The sequence below is a fragment of the Perca fluviatilis genome, chromosome 4, assembly GCF_010015445.1.
Source record: "Perca fluviatilis chromosome 4, GENO_Pfluv_1.0, whole genome shotgun sequence".
Lineage (NCBI taxonomy): Eukaryota > Metazoa > Chordata > Actinopteri > Perciformes > Percidae > Perca > Perca fluviatilis.
The window spans coordinates 3,502,887-3,518,075 of NC_053115.1; the positions used below are offsets into that span (position 1 = coordinate 3,502,887).

At 41.7% G+C, this 15,189-nt stretch overlaps 1 protein-coding gene across 1 annotated transcript in view; it reads left to right on the forward strand.

Moving 5' to 3' along the window:
• epha8 (eph receptor A8) overlaps positions 1–15,189 on the forward strand; it is a 136,013-nt gene that overhangs the window by 49,287 nt on the left and 71,537 nt on the right. The window contains 1 exon segment of the mRNA XM_039798535.1: positions 12,615–12,668. Coding sequence (XP_039654469.1) covers positions 12,615–12,668 — 54 coding nt within the window.

Genomic DNA, 15,189 nt, shown 5'->3' on the forward strand with positions numbered 1-15,189 from the left:
ACTTAAGTCCTGGACTCAAACTCAGGCAATGGTGACTCGACTCTTTTTTGAGACTCGAGACTTGACTCGGACCCGACAGTTGGTGACTCGACTACAACAATGGTTAATAAATCAGTTTAAACTTATAATATAATAATAGTATAATAATAAACAATAACAATTTTAATTGTTAAATTAAATTAATAAATTTTAAATGTTTAAAATTTTAGATTTTTTTTTAATAAGTTTTTTTTAAAGATTATTTATTGGGGCATTTTTTTTTTTAAGGTTTATTTAGATAGGGACAGATACAAAAAAACATAGATAAGCTTCAACAGTCACCTGATGTATGTATCATAGTGATTTTAGCCGAAGCTAATTCTCAACACCTGTCCGCCTTTAATGGATAGGACCGTTAGATATAAAAGGAGAGAGAGAGGGGGGGAAGTCATGCAGGAAAATCCTCACAGGTCGGACTCGAACCCTGGACCACCTAGACCGAGGAACAGACCCCTACACATGTGCGCCCGCTCCACCAACTGAGCCAACCCGGCCACACAACAATTTTAGGTTTTAACTGTTAAAATTAAAAAAAAAGAATTTTAATTTCTGACTCAAGTGATGACAAAATGTTGAAATTAGTTCTGAAAAACATTTTCAGATTATTTTTTTTTTTGGTTGCCTTTCTGCTCCAGGTCTGATTAAACACTTCCTTAACACACCTTCAGCTAGTCCTTGAACTTCTGCTGCTCTTCCCGATGACCGTACAAGCTCCCGAGAGACATAGGCATGGCCCACACAGCACAGCTGCTGCTGTCGGGAACTATCTCACTTAATAAACACACCAGGGTATGGCAGAGATGTGCTTCAGGCGCTGGAACGCTGGAGGGGTTTGATGTAAACCCCAAACCAGCCTCCCTACGCGGATTTTCGGGCTTTCATACTACTCGCAACCGTGGTCGCTCCTAATGCTACGTCATCTTCTCATTGACTTTACTTTGGCATTGTAAACATTCCCTTAAGTTGCCAGCTAACGCTAGTGCTAGCTAGCTAGCTTGCTAGCTTGGTTGGCAGAACACTGAACAAGACATTTCTAGACGACCAAAATGTTCCTGTTAACTTTGATGAAGTGAAAACACACAGTAAGATGGGTCAAAGTTTAGGATGAAAACATGGACACCCAAAAACAAGTTCAGGTCTATTTTAATGTACACAGTGTTAGCATGGTTAGCACACATTCAGAAACCGTATCTCACTCAAAACAGCATGGATGTTTTTTGTTCCAAGTTTGTATGTGTGTGGAAGCACCAGAAACACAAAATAACACCCCAAATCCCAGAAAAAGTTATTTTTTTTCATAATATGGGCATTTTCTCATATTTCTATGGAAACAGAGTTATTTTTGCAACCAGTGGAGAGGAGAATTAGATAGATTACAGGTTTAAGGCACTTCTGCAGTGGCTTCACTTTTCAAAGGAAGCTATAGCCAGCATGATCCAGGTTTGGCTTTCCTGACCAGCGCTCCAATCCTCAGAGGACAAACTGCCCAGATGTTTGAATGAGAGATTTGGGGCAGACAGATCACTATCAGCCCAAACAGGGTTTGACAGACAGCTCTATTCTGCAAGTGTGGAGTCATCTTCCTCTCTTGTAGCTTATTGGAAGCTTGTAGAGTCCTGTGGGCTGTTGCACCACCTACAGTATGCGTAGGTTGAACATAGATTTGCCATTTATTATGTAGGTTTGTTTAAACATACTGTAGATTGGGGGTGATGCTATATTAACCCTCTGAAGTCTAAGAGCGTTTTCTCTTTACATATCTTCTTAACTTCTCCTTTTTAGGGTATTTGCATATAACCTGATATGTACAGTATAGGCCAAAAGTTTGGACATACCTTTTCATTCAATGCGTTTTTTTATTTATTTTCATGACTATTTACATTGTAGATTCTCACTGAAGGCATCAAAACTATGAATGAACACATATGGAATTATGTACTTAACAAAAAAGTGTGAAATAACTGAAAACATGTCTTATATTTTAGATTCTTCAAAGTAGCCACCCTTTGCTTTTTTTATTAATAAGGGAAATAATCCCACTAATTAACCCTGACAAAGCACACCTGTGAAGTGAAAACCATTCCAGGTGACTACCTCATGAAGCTCATTGAGAGAATGCCAAGAGTGTGCAAAGCAGCAGAGTAAAGGGTGGCTACTTTGAAGAAACTAGAATATAAGACATGTTTTCAGTTATTTCACACTTTTTTGTTAAGTACATAATTCCATATGTGTTCATTCATAGTTTTGATGCCTTCAGTGAGAATCTACAATGTAAATAGTCATGAAAATAAAGGAACACATTGAATGAGAAGGTGTGTAAGAGATAATTTGGCCCGAAGCTGAAAAGTTGAAGTTCGCTTTTTGAAATTCTTGAAATCTCTTGTAAAAAATATATATCTTTCCTCATGTGGACACATTGTTTTGGTGCTTGAAACGAGTTTACTAATGTCTTAGGTTTACAAAACAGACGACGAACACACAGGTCCACCAATTATACACAGAGAGGCAGATGACGAGTGTCACAAGCTATCTTCCTCGTCTCCCAATTTGCTGTGTGAGTGACCGGTGATCTTGCGAAAATTCTGCAGATTCTGGCAATATCCAAAACACATTTCTGCACTGTATTAACGCTGAAAGATTAATAGAGATATTAGAAAAAAAACATCGTTTTGATGGGGCCCATGCACCAGTTGTCCTCAGAGGGTTAAGAAAAGAAGGTATGCACCAGAGATGTTAGTTACAACATCAATCCAGCTATTTTCTATACCCGCTAATCCTTTGCAGGTGGGCTGGAGCCTGTCCCAGTTCACAATGGTTGAGAGCCAGGGTAATTGCTCATGCAGCCGTTGATGTTGAAGAAGTGGGTTCACCTATTAACACTGGTGCTAAAACTGTTCAGTGAATGGATGTAGATACAGACAGTATATCTCTGTTTCTTGGCCACATTCAGCCATAATCCCCTGGGGCAGCAGGTGGATAATATAAAAAAGAGGAAACATTCTTTGAAACTAAAATTGAATAGGACATTCCCCAAATTCTCCCAGCTGACAGCGCTGGAGGCCAAGAGGAGAGGTGAACAGAGGCCATGAACAGACGCTGATGTCGCTGTCTATTGTCAACGCTGCCACAGTGGATATTCCTAGGATGTTTTCATCTTTTTGCACAGAATTCGCACACACGCACACACACACACACACACGAAGACACACACACACACACACACACACACAGACAGACACACACAGTCCTGTAAAAAATGCATCTCAGAATAGATACCAATTACACCATCTTCCACACTGATCCCAGACCAGTGCAATTAACACTCCTATTCCAGAAAGGTTATCGCTGTCAAAGAGCCCACACACACACGCACACGCACACGCACACACAAAGTTATTAAGTTTTCGTTGTGTGGCTGATAGAAGAAGCAGAAAGGTGTTGTGCCGAGCCTGATATTTCCACTGAGTTAATATGCAGACCTGTTACTTCACATAGAGACCAGCATTAAGCCTGGAAATACCACCAGTGAACACACACACGCACACACACACACACACACACACACACACACACACCATCACACACCATCACACAGCCAACACAGCCATCACACCCCACCGACTCTACCTTCATCGTCTTCTTTCTATCCCTCCCTCTCTCTCTCATTCTCTCTCTGTCTATGAGTTCTAAAGAAACCTCCATCAAACATAATAATCTGAAATTAGATCTTTCAAAGAAAACAAAAAGTCTTCGGCTTTGTCTTTCTTTTGATGCCTCTCCTCCTAAAGCGTGTGGTGTCTGCAGCTTCTGCACCCTAATTGTAAGAGAGAGAGACAGCGAAAGAGAGTGGTACTGGTTGGATTATCCCCAGTAACGTAACTACTTTTTTTCGGGTAAAAAGTAGTGTAACGCGCTACTACTGAAAATTTCGGTAACGAAACGTAGTTCCTTTTTCAATTCCGCGCAACGTTACTTTTCCCAGGGACCGATTTGACAGCGGCGCTGCCTTCTCAGCTGCGCGCTCACAAGCTCCACACGGGACGTGACAGAGGCTGGTGGTAGCAGAGCAATCATGGCGCTCAGAGCGGAGAGCTACGCGACACATCGCTGAGGACTGGCGGTTAAATCGTCCGTCCTCCAAACAGAGCATGCCAGGCAGACACAAAGCTGACAACCTCACAGATGGATGCGGTGGCTCATACATACACGCAGCGGACCGCTGTGGACTTGTGTCGGTTGCACGGACACGCAAGGATTTCCAGAAAAGAGGCTGCATGTGTCTACGATAATGCACAATCATCGTGGCTGCGCGACCGGTACAAGTCGATACAGATGCTACATACACTGACACCGTGTAACGGCGATGACCTGCCGATCAACTCGTGGACTCGTTCATAATGAATCAGCCGTCCCTCTGTGAGGAGAGAATCCAGCCTGCAGTGGAGCTCAGACCCTTCACTGATAGACCACAGATTGGCTTTATGGTCAAAGATAGTTTTTGTATAATTAACGTCAGTCTCTGCCAGAGACGCCTGCTTTTAAAAGTAACGTAAAAGTAACGAGTAACGTAAAAAGTTACTTTCCATAGGGGGTAACTAAGTAAAGTAACGGATTACTTTTTTAAGAAGTAACGAGCAACGAGCAAATACTACTTTTTAAAAGGAACTTCCCCAACACTGATTATCCCCTAATCTGATCATTATAGGTGTGAAATCTGCCAGCTACTACATTACTTTACATTACCCAAAAGTATAGGAAGAGAAAGGGACACTGTGATCTTCCCTTAATATTAATGAATATAAATAATTTTCTTTGAGGTAAAGTAATCAGCTACTAATAAAAAAAAAGTCCTGTGTTGTTTGACCCATCCCCCCCCCCCGACCAACCTCCCTACGCAGATTTTCGGCCTTTCGTACTACTCACTACGGCATATATAATAATGTAAGTCAATGGAGACCAAACGGCATTGATAAACACGCTAAAAAGCGATTATGCGTCTTGATAACACGCCAAAATGGCGTACGAATTGCCGTGTCATACATACGCCACTTATTGAGATCAGTCTGGGATTTTTCACAAATGCAGTCAACATTAGAATGAAGTGTAAGTATGAACAGGCAATTTGAAAGGTATAGTGGTCAGATTTGTTATCCTAGTGTTTTCAACATTGGATATTGTAAAGAGACATTATTCAAATTATATGTAAATGACAATGAGGCTGAGACAAGAAGTAAGAAAGGGTTATTGATAACAACAAGCACACAGTGTAATGTGTGGGTCATTTGTGTCCCTGTCTGTTTCATTTTTCATTAAGAAGTTGCTAAATGCAACCACAGTGGGTTTGTTTGTGTGGTCTGGAAGGCCTTGGGGCAAATCTTGTTAGAAATGTAATGTGCATCGGACGTGAAAGTTGAGCAGGAAATATTTTCCATCAGCAGAGCAGACTCCATCCCCGCAGCTACCTTCAGCTTCCTCAGAAACAACAATGATGAATAGACCCTTAAGTAACTCCCTTTCTATTGTCCCTCACACCAGCAGCACACAATCAACTTTTCAAACCATTTTCTCTCTATATTTGCTAATCAGTCTTTCATTCTCCCTTTCATCTGTTTCGGCATCCACTCTCTCTTTCATATCATATGTCATGAATAGACTGAAATTGATTTCATGCTACAGGGCCTCGGTCTCGTACGAGAGTAGACCCCAAGATTTAGACGCAGGCTTTAGAGGCAACTGCATTGAAGAAAACACTTTCATTCTGGGTAACAACAGCTTCTCTGATCTTCAGGCAACTCGGATTGCAACCTCTTTGTCTAAGTGGAAACACTAAATGGGCTGAATAAAACAAAAGGCATTGAGATTAAAGAGCGAAAGGGAGCGTGGAGAATCAGAGGACTCGAGGAAGTCCGATCAGAAGCGAATTAATTGGCACGAACAGTCAGAGGAGGCTGAGACGCTTTGACTGCTTGACCCCAGAACGTCCCGATCAGAAACACAATTAGAGAAAAATGAGAAGAAACTATCACCAGGATGGATTCTTTTTACAGTCTATTTTTGTTTAGTTTTTTATGTGATGATGATAGGGATGATATCAGTCATAATAGCAGTTCACTCTAGTCTATATCGACAATGTTTAATTTGCGGGATTGTTCAGGTGCCAAACGGAAATTCCAATGTCCCTCATTTCACCTTCCGCTTTCTTTGTGTTGGCATTTTAAACTCCGGTGGATTTGTGAGGACTCTGGTTAACTGCTCCTCAGATCTCTGCAGGGTAAATCCAGACAGCTAGCTAGACTATCTGTCCAATCTGAGTTTTCTGTTACACGACTAAAACTACTTTTGAACGTACACATGTTCCACCAAAATAAGTTCCTTCCTGAGACTATTTAGCAGAGGCACCGTGGCTCCGTCCGGCGCAAGACGATTGTGATTGGTTTAAAGAAATGCCAATAAACCAGAGCACGTTTTTCTCCCATCCCAGAATGCTGTGTCGACTAGCCAGACCCTTTTTCGTAGCGCTGTGGAGGAGGGTCTTGCAATGCGAGACTACTCCGAGCATACAGGGGGGCCAGTGGATTGAGGTCCAGATCAGTGCCTGAATTGGACCAAAAAAGGTGCCAGTACCCTAATTCAGCAGTTGTGTGACATGGTGGCATGTGTCTTGGATTTGTTTATACCAATATCTTGGTAATATATAACTTCAAATGTGTTTTTGTATGCATTTTAATACATACATTCAGGGCTTGACATTACACTTTTTGCTCACCAGCCACTGTGGCGAGTGGTGTCCAAAGTTAGCCACGCAGCGTTTTCACTAGCTACTATTTTGTGGGAAATTACATTTTTGATTAATGCTGAATGTGGTGTGATACAGTTGACTTGAGTAACTAGATTTACAACACTTTTAAATATAAATGACCACCCAAATCGAGACTTCATAACATGAAGGCTATAACACTACAGTCATGAAATATTCAGCTCGGAGAAGGCTTTGTAGTCTCGCATTGCCAGAGCTATCTTCACAGCGCTGTGGAGTACTTTTGGGGAATAAAGTGTGGTGTGTTGGAGAACAGTAGTGCTGTGTCTTGTTTGATTTTCATGGACTTAAGCCAAAGTTGAACAAATATTAAACTTATCCGAGAGGGTTCGTGACGCACACCTCAGACAAATTTGTACAGTTTAGCTTAACCAACTTTTTCTTTGTCTGAATATAGTTTTAAGGAGGATTTTAACATCCAGTGTTGATAGACGTTTTATATTCATACACTTGTGTGTACCTTGCAGTAGGCTATATTTGCATTGTGTGTTATGTTAATGTGGGTATGAGGAAACAGTTTTGCGCAGTCTGCGATAGAGAACCCTCTTATCGTGCTCTCAGAAGATAAACATGCCCCGCTGAACCTCTCTGACTCCTCTTCTTTTTCTTCTTCTACCTGGCTGTCTGTTTAGGGCGAGAGGAAAAATATTTCCATTATTTACAAGACTAAACAACAACCAAGCTTGTCCAACCTGCGTGCCGTACATCTTCCCAACCTCCTGACAATCAGCCTTCAGCTGCTGGGATTGTTTTCACTCCTGGAGAAAATTATAAGGAGGAAAAATATAAGATTCCCCCCCCCAAAAAAAGAGAGGTTGAAAGTGCAGCGATGGCAAGACGGGAATAATGAGGGCGATAGAGAGGTTATACACCCCGCTAATTAGCCAGGGTCTTCACAAGTTCAAGGACGATTTCAATTTAGCTGATAAAGATGAGAGGATGAAAAAAACGGGAGGGATGGCTGAGACTTCCTACATCTTAATTATCCCAGTGGTTTTTGGCTGGTTGCGCCTTGGGGAGTGTGTGTGTGTGTGTGTGTGTGTGTGTGTGTGTGTGTGTGTGTGTGTGTGTGTGTGTGTGGGGGGAGGCGAGGGGGCAGCAGGGTGAGTCAGGGCTCAGGAGAGGAGTTGGAGGGCTTCCATGCAAAGCCCAGTCTTCTTATCTGAGGCCGGGTTCAGCTGGGCGTGGCCCAAAAAGCTTCCCGGGGTTGACACTTTCCCTTTCAATTACTCCGCCACTCGCACGAGGATCCTCAGCCCAGGAGGATCATGGGTAACACCGTGGGTTAAACACACATTGGGCGTCTTCATTTATACATGCACACAAATTGGTTGAACTTATTTTGACTTAGACTAAATAATCAGTGAAGCATTTTGTTGAAGGATGATATTTATTGTGTTCGTGGTTCCAGAGAGCACCAGTTTGAAATCTGATGAAAACCAAGTTTCAATACCCAGCACACCTTCCCATGTAATCCTCGCTACAGCTCATCTGAAGGAGGGCTGTTGGGAGAATTGCTTTTCTCTTGGTAGATGAGGAAGAAGTATTATAGTTTGGCATGGAGTGAGTCACTGGTTCTGTTTACACCCACTGAGATATTTCTTTATCCTTATTGCCTTTTTTATCCCAGATAAAGTAGTTAGTACTGTTCTCTTGTCCTGCACCGCTCGGCTTTACATTAACACACGCAGGGCTGGTCTTAGTGTTTTTCGAGTTCTAGGTAAAATGCTGCCTTGGGGAAGAAAAGAAATAAGCAGAGAAATCAGGCCAATCACAAAAGCTGGTCAGTCTGACATCATGTTGCCTGAGCTCATTACTATTCATTAGCTCGCCCAGTTGCGCTGGGTAAAGGATTCTGACAGCCAGGCTTTCATTGGCTAGCTGTTAGCCAATCAGATTCAAACAGCTTAGCTTGTTCAATATTAATGAGAACTGGCAGAAATCAAGCTGAGTCTTCCTGTAGGCTTTCTATACCACGCTAGAATGGCTTGAAACAAGGTAACCAAGGCATTATTACCACAAAAAATGTTACAGAGTCCATGGTAGAACTTCAGACATTACCACAAAGTGACTAAATACGTGTGGCAGGGCACCTTTAAAACGGTGCTCAAAAGAATTTAGTATTGGACTTCCATTAGCTTTGGGACTTGCGAGACACACAAATAAAGAATGGTTATGGTGTTTTTTTCTCAATGCTAAGTTTCTTTTGTCAACTGATATCCTATTCTTCTACCCCTTTAAATGATCTCTTCTTGCTTCATGTCACATTCAAATATCCTGTTTTATCAGGAGTACAGAAGGAAGAAAGCTGCTCCCACAATCCCATTCCCCTGGAGTTTGGGTTAAGCTGTTTGCATTTTCTTACCATGAATAAACCAATTGACAGAACATCCTCATTCCTCTATGATTGAGCTGTGGTGGGTTACTAATACAGGAGCACGAAAGGATGATATTTTCCCCCTGACATCAAAATGTAACTATACAACTGGATTTGCACTGACAAGGAAAACCAGAAGTAGAAGGTGTAAAGTGTTTCTGTGTAGCAGATTCGTACAGGATTAACATCACAGATAACATTTCCAATTATTACAAATTATAATACTATTGCCATGCAAATAGGGCTTTAGTCTGTTGAACTCCCTTTAGCAAGAATAACTGAGTTATTCTAAAAAAACAAACAAAGCTTTGACATTGGACCTTTACAGACATTGGCGCAAAACAAAGATTATTATGAGAGTTGTGAACTAAGTTCAGAATGGATGTGGGTCAATGACATATAAGGATTTTCAACAGGCCTTAAAAAAAAATCTGTATAGGAATGGATGTATCCAATTCATTCCTATACTGATTTGGATTTAAGTCTGACTGAAGACAGAAAAACAGATTGACTGATCTGACTGTTTATTCAAGGCCGGTCAGTTAAAGTGACAATTCACTGTACAGTTTCAAGTTAGCAAAATTTTGAAATTGGTGAAATTTCAGAATTGATGAAACCTCGAAATTGGTGAAATTGGCGAAATGTTTTTAGCGAAATAAAAGAGAGAAAATGCCTTGTTTAACTTTGTACTGTATGTGAACACTGGAGAAAAAATTAGACGCTGGCATGTAAAGATCATTCAATTATTTACTTGATTAAATTCATTCTTCTTGTCCTACACTGCAAAAGTGCGCCTGTCAACAGTACCTACCCTCCGATGCATTCAAATAAATCTGAATTTTGAATGTAATCTTCCTGTGCCATCTACCACATGAGATTTGTGCATTTCCTGTGCTCCGCGTCTGTAGATCGAGGTCTTTGGGAGCTTATATGTCCTCACAATATGCTCCGAGGAGGAGGGGAACACGGCTTCCTGTGATTGAGTCTCCTCTGGGTGTCGTAGGTGCAGGGAGGCGTAACGCACATTAACACATTTAGAAATACCAATACATTTCACTTACTGTTCCCTCTCGTAATTCTATTATTGGTCGCTGGCGGCATTCAGTAAACAATGTAAATCTAATCACATACATGAGGGGCATCTCATTAAATGGAAATGTGTCCCGTCGGAATTACATGAAGTGAATTCCAACATACTGAAATGTAGAACACACGATTGCACCGTTGCTCGCCCAAACAGAATACATCAGCATGTTTAATACCAGCTTTAATCCCAGTTTAACAGTGTTTTTATTTTGAATTTTCAAATTAAGCTTTGACAAAGACTATGAGAAAGTGAATGAGAAGACAAATCTTTAACCTCATGCAAAGCTACAATCTCTACAGTTTGCTTTTGACTGTCAAAGTGTGCATCACTCCAACTCATTATCATACAGATAATGAGCTCTGAAATCTTCTGGAAACTCAGAGCATCCTATTCCTCTTCTGAGAGATTCAAAATGCAGCACACCATACACCTGTCACTCTAGCATGGCTGCCGCCTGTGTGACAGGACTCATTGCATGTTTCATTTGAAGTCAAAGCTAATTAAAGCTGCAAGCAGCGATGGACGGGCCCTCGCTCATCTGCACGCGTCGGGGTTACTGGCGGACGCCGCTCCTTGCGATCGTGCATTTGCACTCAGACACCGCAAATCTTCAACAATGAAGAGGGAACTCCCTGCTGAGTTCAATGATACCTCACACAAGACTCTACGTCATACAGTTCATTAGCTGTGAAAGGGGGGGGGCAAACCATGACCAATGAAAACGGAACTCTCTGTTGAGTTCAATGAACCCGCGGCGCTACCATTGGGCCCGGGTGGGCCTGGGCCCACACATTTTAGGTCCAGGCCCGCCCATTTTGACCCAGGCCTATAGTGAGTAGTGAGTGATTTTCATTCTAGCAGTTCATCCAATAAGCAGCCCGAGGAAAGTTTTGTGTGAAAGCTTCTCAGCCAATCAGCAGCTTCTACCCCACGTGTGGACTCTTAAGCCCGCCCACAGGCTGCATCGTCACCAGCAAGTGATCCAATGAAACGAATGACGTTTGCGCGCAAGCTTTTCAAGCTAGCTCAATGAGACAGACACAGACTGTGTTTAGCTAATTAGCATTAGCTAATTAGCTAAACACAATTAGCAATATTAAACGCAAAGCAAAGCAGCTTTTTTTCATTTAAATTCAGCAAGGAAACTCCTGCCATTTTAAGTAATGCGGTTACAAGTGACAAGTTACCATCCTGCTCGGCCGCCCTCTCCCCATCAAGTCCTCCCGTAGCCACCCCCTCACACCAGCAAGGCAAGTAGGCTAACAGTAAGCCTAACGTTAACATTAGTGTCTGGCTGTCTGTATGCAGGGGGAACCCGTTTTTTTGGCTTATTTTAACTGGCCCATCCAGTTTTGTGGAGGCCCACCTACAATAAAAATCCTGGCGCCGCTAGTGGTTCAATGATACCTCACACACAATTGTATTAAAGGGGGCGTGGCTTAAGCAAATGGGGCAGGGCAAACCGTCACCAATTAAAGGAACTCTCTGCTGAGTTCAATGATACCTCTCACAATACAACACGATACCTTAAACGGTTCAAAAGCCATAATAGGGGGCATGGCCTGAGTAAGGGGGCGTGGTTAAAGTATAGGGGCCGGCTCAGTATCACATGTACACCACACATTATAAGTTTCATGTAAATCGGATGATGTTTGTCATGTAAGGCTGATTTCCTGTTGCCAGCGGGGGACGCTATGACCAAAATCCAATTTGGGCCTGTAGGTGGCCTGGACCCTTGTCAAACGTGAGAAATTTCGGGTAGATATGACAATGTACACTGAAGTTACAGCAACTTCTTCGTTCATCGATAAACGCTAAAAATGGCCACCACGCCCACACCGTCTGACGACAAGTTTTTCTTTCAATAACTTTTCATCGTTAAGGTGTTGGGATGGTACAGACCAAGTTTGAAGTCCATCGGATGAAATCTCTAGGAGGAGTTCGTTAAAGCACCTTGACTTTTAGGCCTACTTCCTGTTGCCACGCTATGACTTTCAGCCAATATTGGCCTGAAGATGTCCTCAGGGTTGGACTCTTATTAATCCTGAAAAGTTTCGAGCCAATGTACACTCAAGTACACAATTAATAATTCCTTCAGTTTCAATAGAGCCTTCGCCGCTGTTGGCGCTCGGGCCCTAATAGTCTTGCGATGTGGTTAGGGAGACGCGTAGGCACAGACGAGATTTGGGAAATATGGACAGAAGCTGAATGATTTGCTGCAAAATGTGAAGATGTGTGAACATGTGACTGACCCATGAATGTTTCCCTCTCTCTTTTTCTTTCTCTCTGCACAGTGGGATGCCATTAACGAGATGGACGAGTACTTCAGCCCTATCCACACGTACCAGGTGTGTAATGTTCTCACAGTTGTATTAGAGTTAATTATTACGAGAACTTCAGTGGAATATATCACTTTGATCTCAGGGAAAATTAGTTTTTTTCCCCAATGTAAATTAAGTTAGATTTCTTTTAAAACAAACTGGATAATTAATCACTAGTTATTCTTTTATATTAGTTGGATTATAAGGTACATTTTTTCATTAAATAACACAAATAGAGATTACACAATAATTCCTGCTAGTGTTCAAAAGTAGAGACAATTTACTTGGTAATTTTTCAACCATTTACTTCGGTATTTATGACGGTTGTGGCTATGAGATGGTGGTTTTGTTTCAGTTCGTAGGATAGTGCTTTACTGAGCATAATTATATCACATACTGTAGCCAGGGTATGAGTCTGGGACCCCCACTACATCAATGACGTTTCATTTACGGGATTGTTCCAGTGCCACTGGATGTCCCCATTATTTTTTGGGCTTTTCCGCTTTTAAAGGTCCCGTGACATTGTGCTCTTTGGATGCTTTTATATAGATCTTAGTGGTCCCCTAATACTGTATCTGAAGTCTCTTTTATATAGGCCTTAGTGGTCTCCTAATACTGTATCTGAAGTCTCTTTTATATAGACCTTAGTGGTGCCCTAATACTGTATCTGAAGTCTCTTTTATATAGATCTTAGTGGTCTCCTAATACTGTATCTGAAGTCTCTTTTATATAGGCCTTAGTGGTCTCCTAATACTGTATCTGAAGTCTCTTTTATATAGACCTTAGTGGTCCCCTAATACTGTATCTGAAGTCTCTTTTATATAGGCCTTAGTGGTCCCCTAATACTGTATCTGAAGTCTCTTTTATATAGACCTTAGTGGTGCCCTAATACTGTATCTGAAGTCTCTTTTATATAGACCTTAGTGGTCCCCTAATACTGTGTCTGAAGTCTCTTTCCCAAATTTGTGGGGTGGTGATGGCACAGTGGATATTTCACATACCTTTGTGGATATGTAACAATTGTAAGTCGCTTTGGATATTATTTGGATACATAATATATAAATTCAGCCTTGGTGTAGAATTACAACCACTAGAGCCTGTCCCACAATGAGCTTTGCCTTATCCCAACCAATCGAGCTGCTTCGTACGGCGGGTCTTGGCTTGGCCATAGTGGGATTCGTAATTTTGCCTCCAGGACTGTTGTGTGGACTAGCCAGACATTCCTTTCCAGCGCTGTGGAGATCGATGTTAAAAAACAGGTGAAATTAATAGACAAATAAATAGACATCATTTGGATTTGCAAAACTACCAACAAATCAGTAGTTCCAGCTTCTTAAAAGTTAATATTTGCTTGTTTTCTTTGTGTAGTAAATTCAAAACCTTTGACATTTGGACTGTTGGTTGGACAAAATAATTAATTTGAAGCTGTAGAAAACGTTTTTATTTTTTATTTTTTTATTTTTTTACAATTTATCTAATCGGATGTTTTTAGGGAGCGTGTCTATGTTCCCTCAGCCCAGGGCCTAATTTTGATGCAGGGAAAAATGTATAGAAATGAGGGAACACAGGGCTGAGGGAACACAGAGAAGACCCTGGTTTTTAATTGTAAGCCATAAACTCCAGCCAAGTTGCTAAAACCAGCAAAGCCCAGAAAAAGTACAGCGGACACAACTTCAGTGTGGTCCGTGGAAGCTCAGACCCTGACGAAAGCCAGGCTTGTGAAAATGCAGCCATCCACAAACAAGGACAGGATATGTTACTTGAGTATTTAAAAAATGCTAAACCAGTGTTAGAGATGCATGTGGAGCATCCTATAATTAGCAAGTTTCTTCCCCATAAAATGAAGATTTCATGATTTAAAAAAACAAAACTACACTGCATTTTACATTGTGTGACACTGCGTCGTAGCCTGGAAATCCAGACCCAAATCTGAAAGATTAAGGGTCTGGCATTGAGTAAAGAAACTGGCCCAACTCGAGGGGCGGAACCAAGCGTGCATTTGAAAATCTCACTGCACGCAATTAGATAACACTACGACCAATCACAACAATAAGCCCCAAACTCTTAGCTACCAGCGGAGCTAACTGGTAGATTAAACTCTTAGTTACCAGCGGAGCTAACTGGTAGATTAAATTTAGCTACCAGCGGAGCTAACTGGTCATCTGTTTAGCTCGCTTCTGGCCCACCTATATCAGATACACCGATGTGATTGGTGCAGCTCGGCTACAAGGGCATAGTTAATGAGCATCATTACTGAATGCCAGAGTGACTCATTGAGTAAATTCAAATTGTGCTCTCTTCCAGGGTAACTGGGTCGAGCTTGGTCAAAGAAATGTATGAAATTGCTTAACTGCACAAAGCAGGAATCATTTGATGATTTGCGAGTTCGCCTACAGAAAAATACTTTACACACGAGACTGGTGCGTCGGAGGGGGACAAGCAGGTCAAACGTTGTAAATAAACTCTCGCACACTGTCTAACTTGCAAAAAATATATAGTTTAAAAGTAGGCATAGTATATGTACAGTACTTCAGGCAAATGGTGTTGC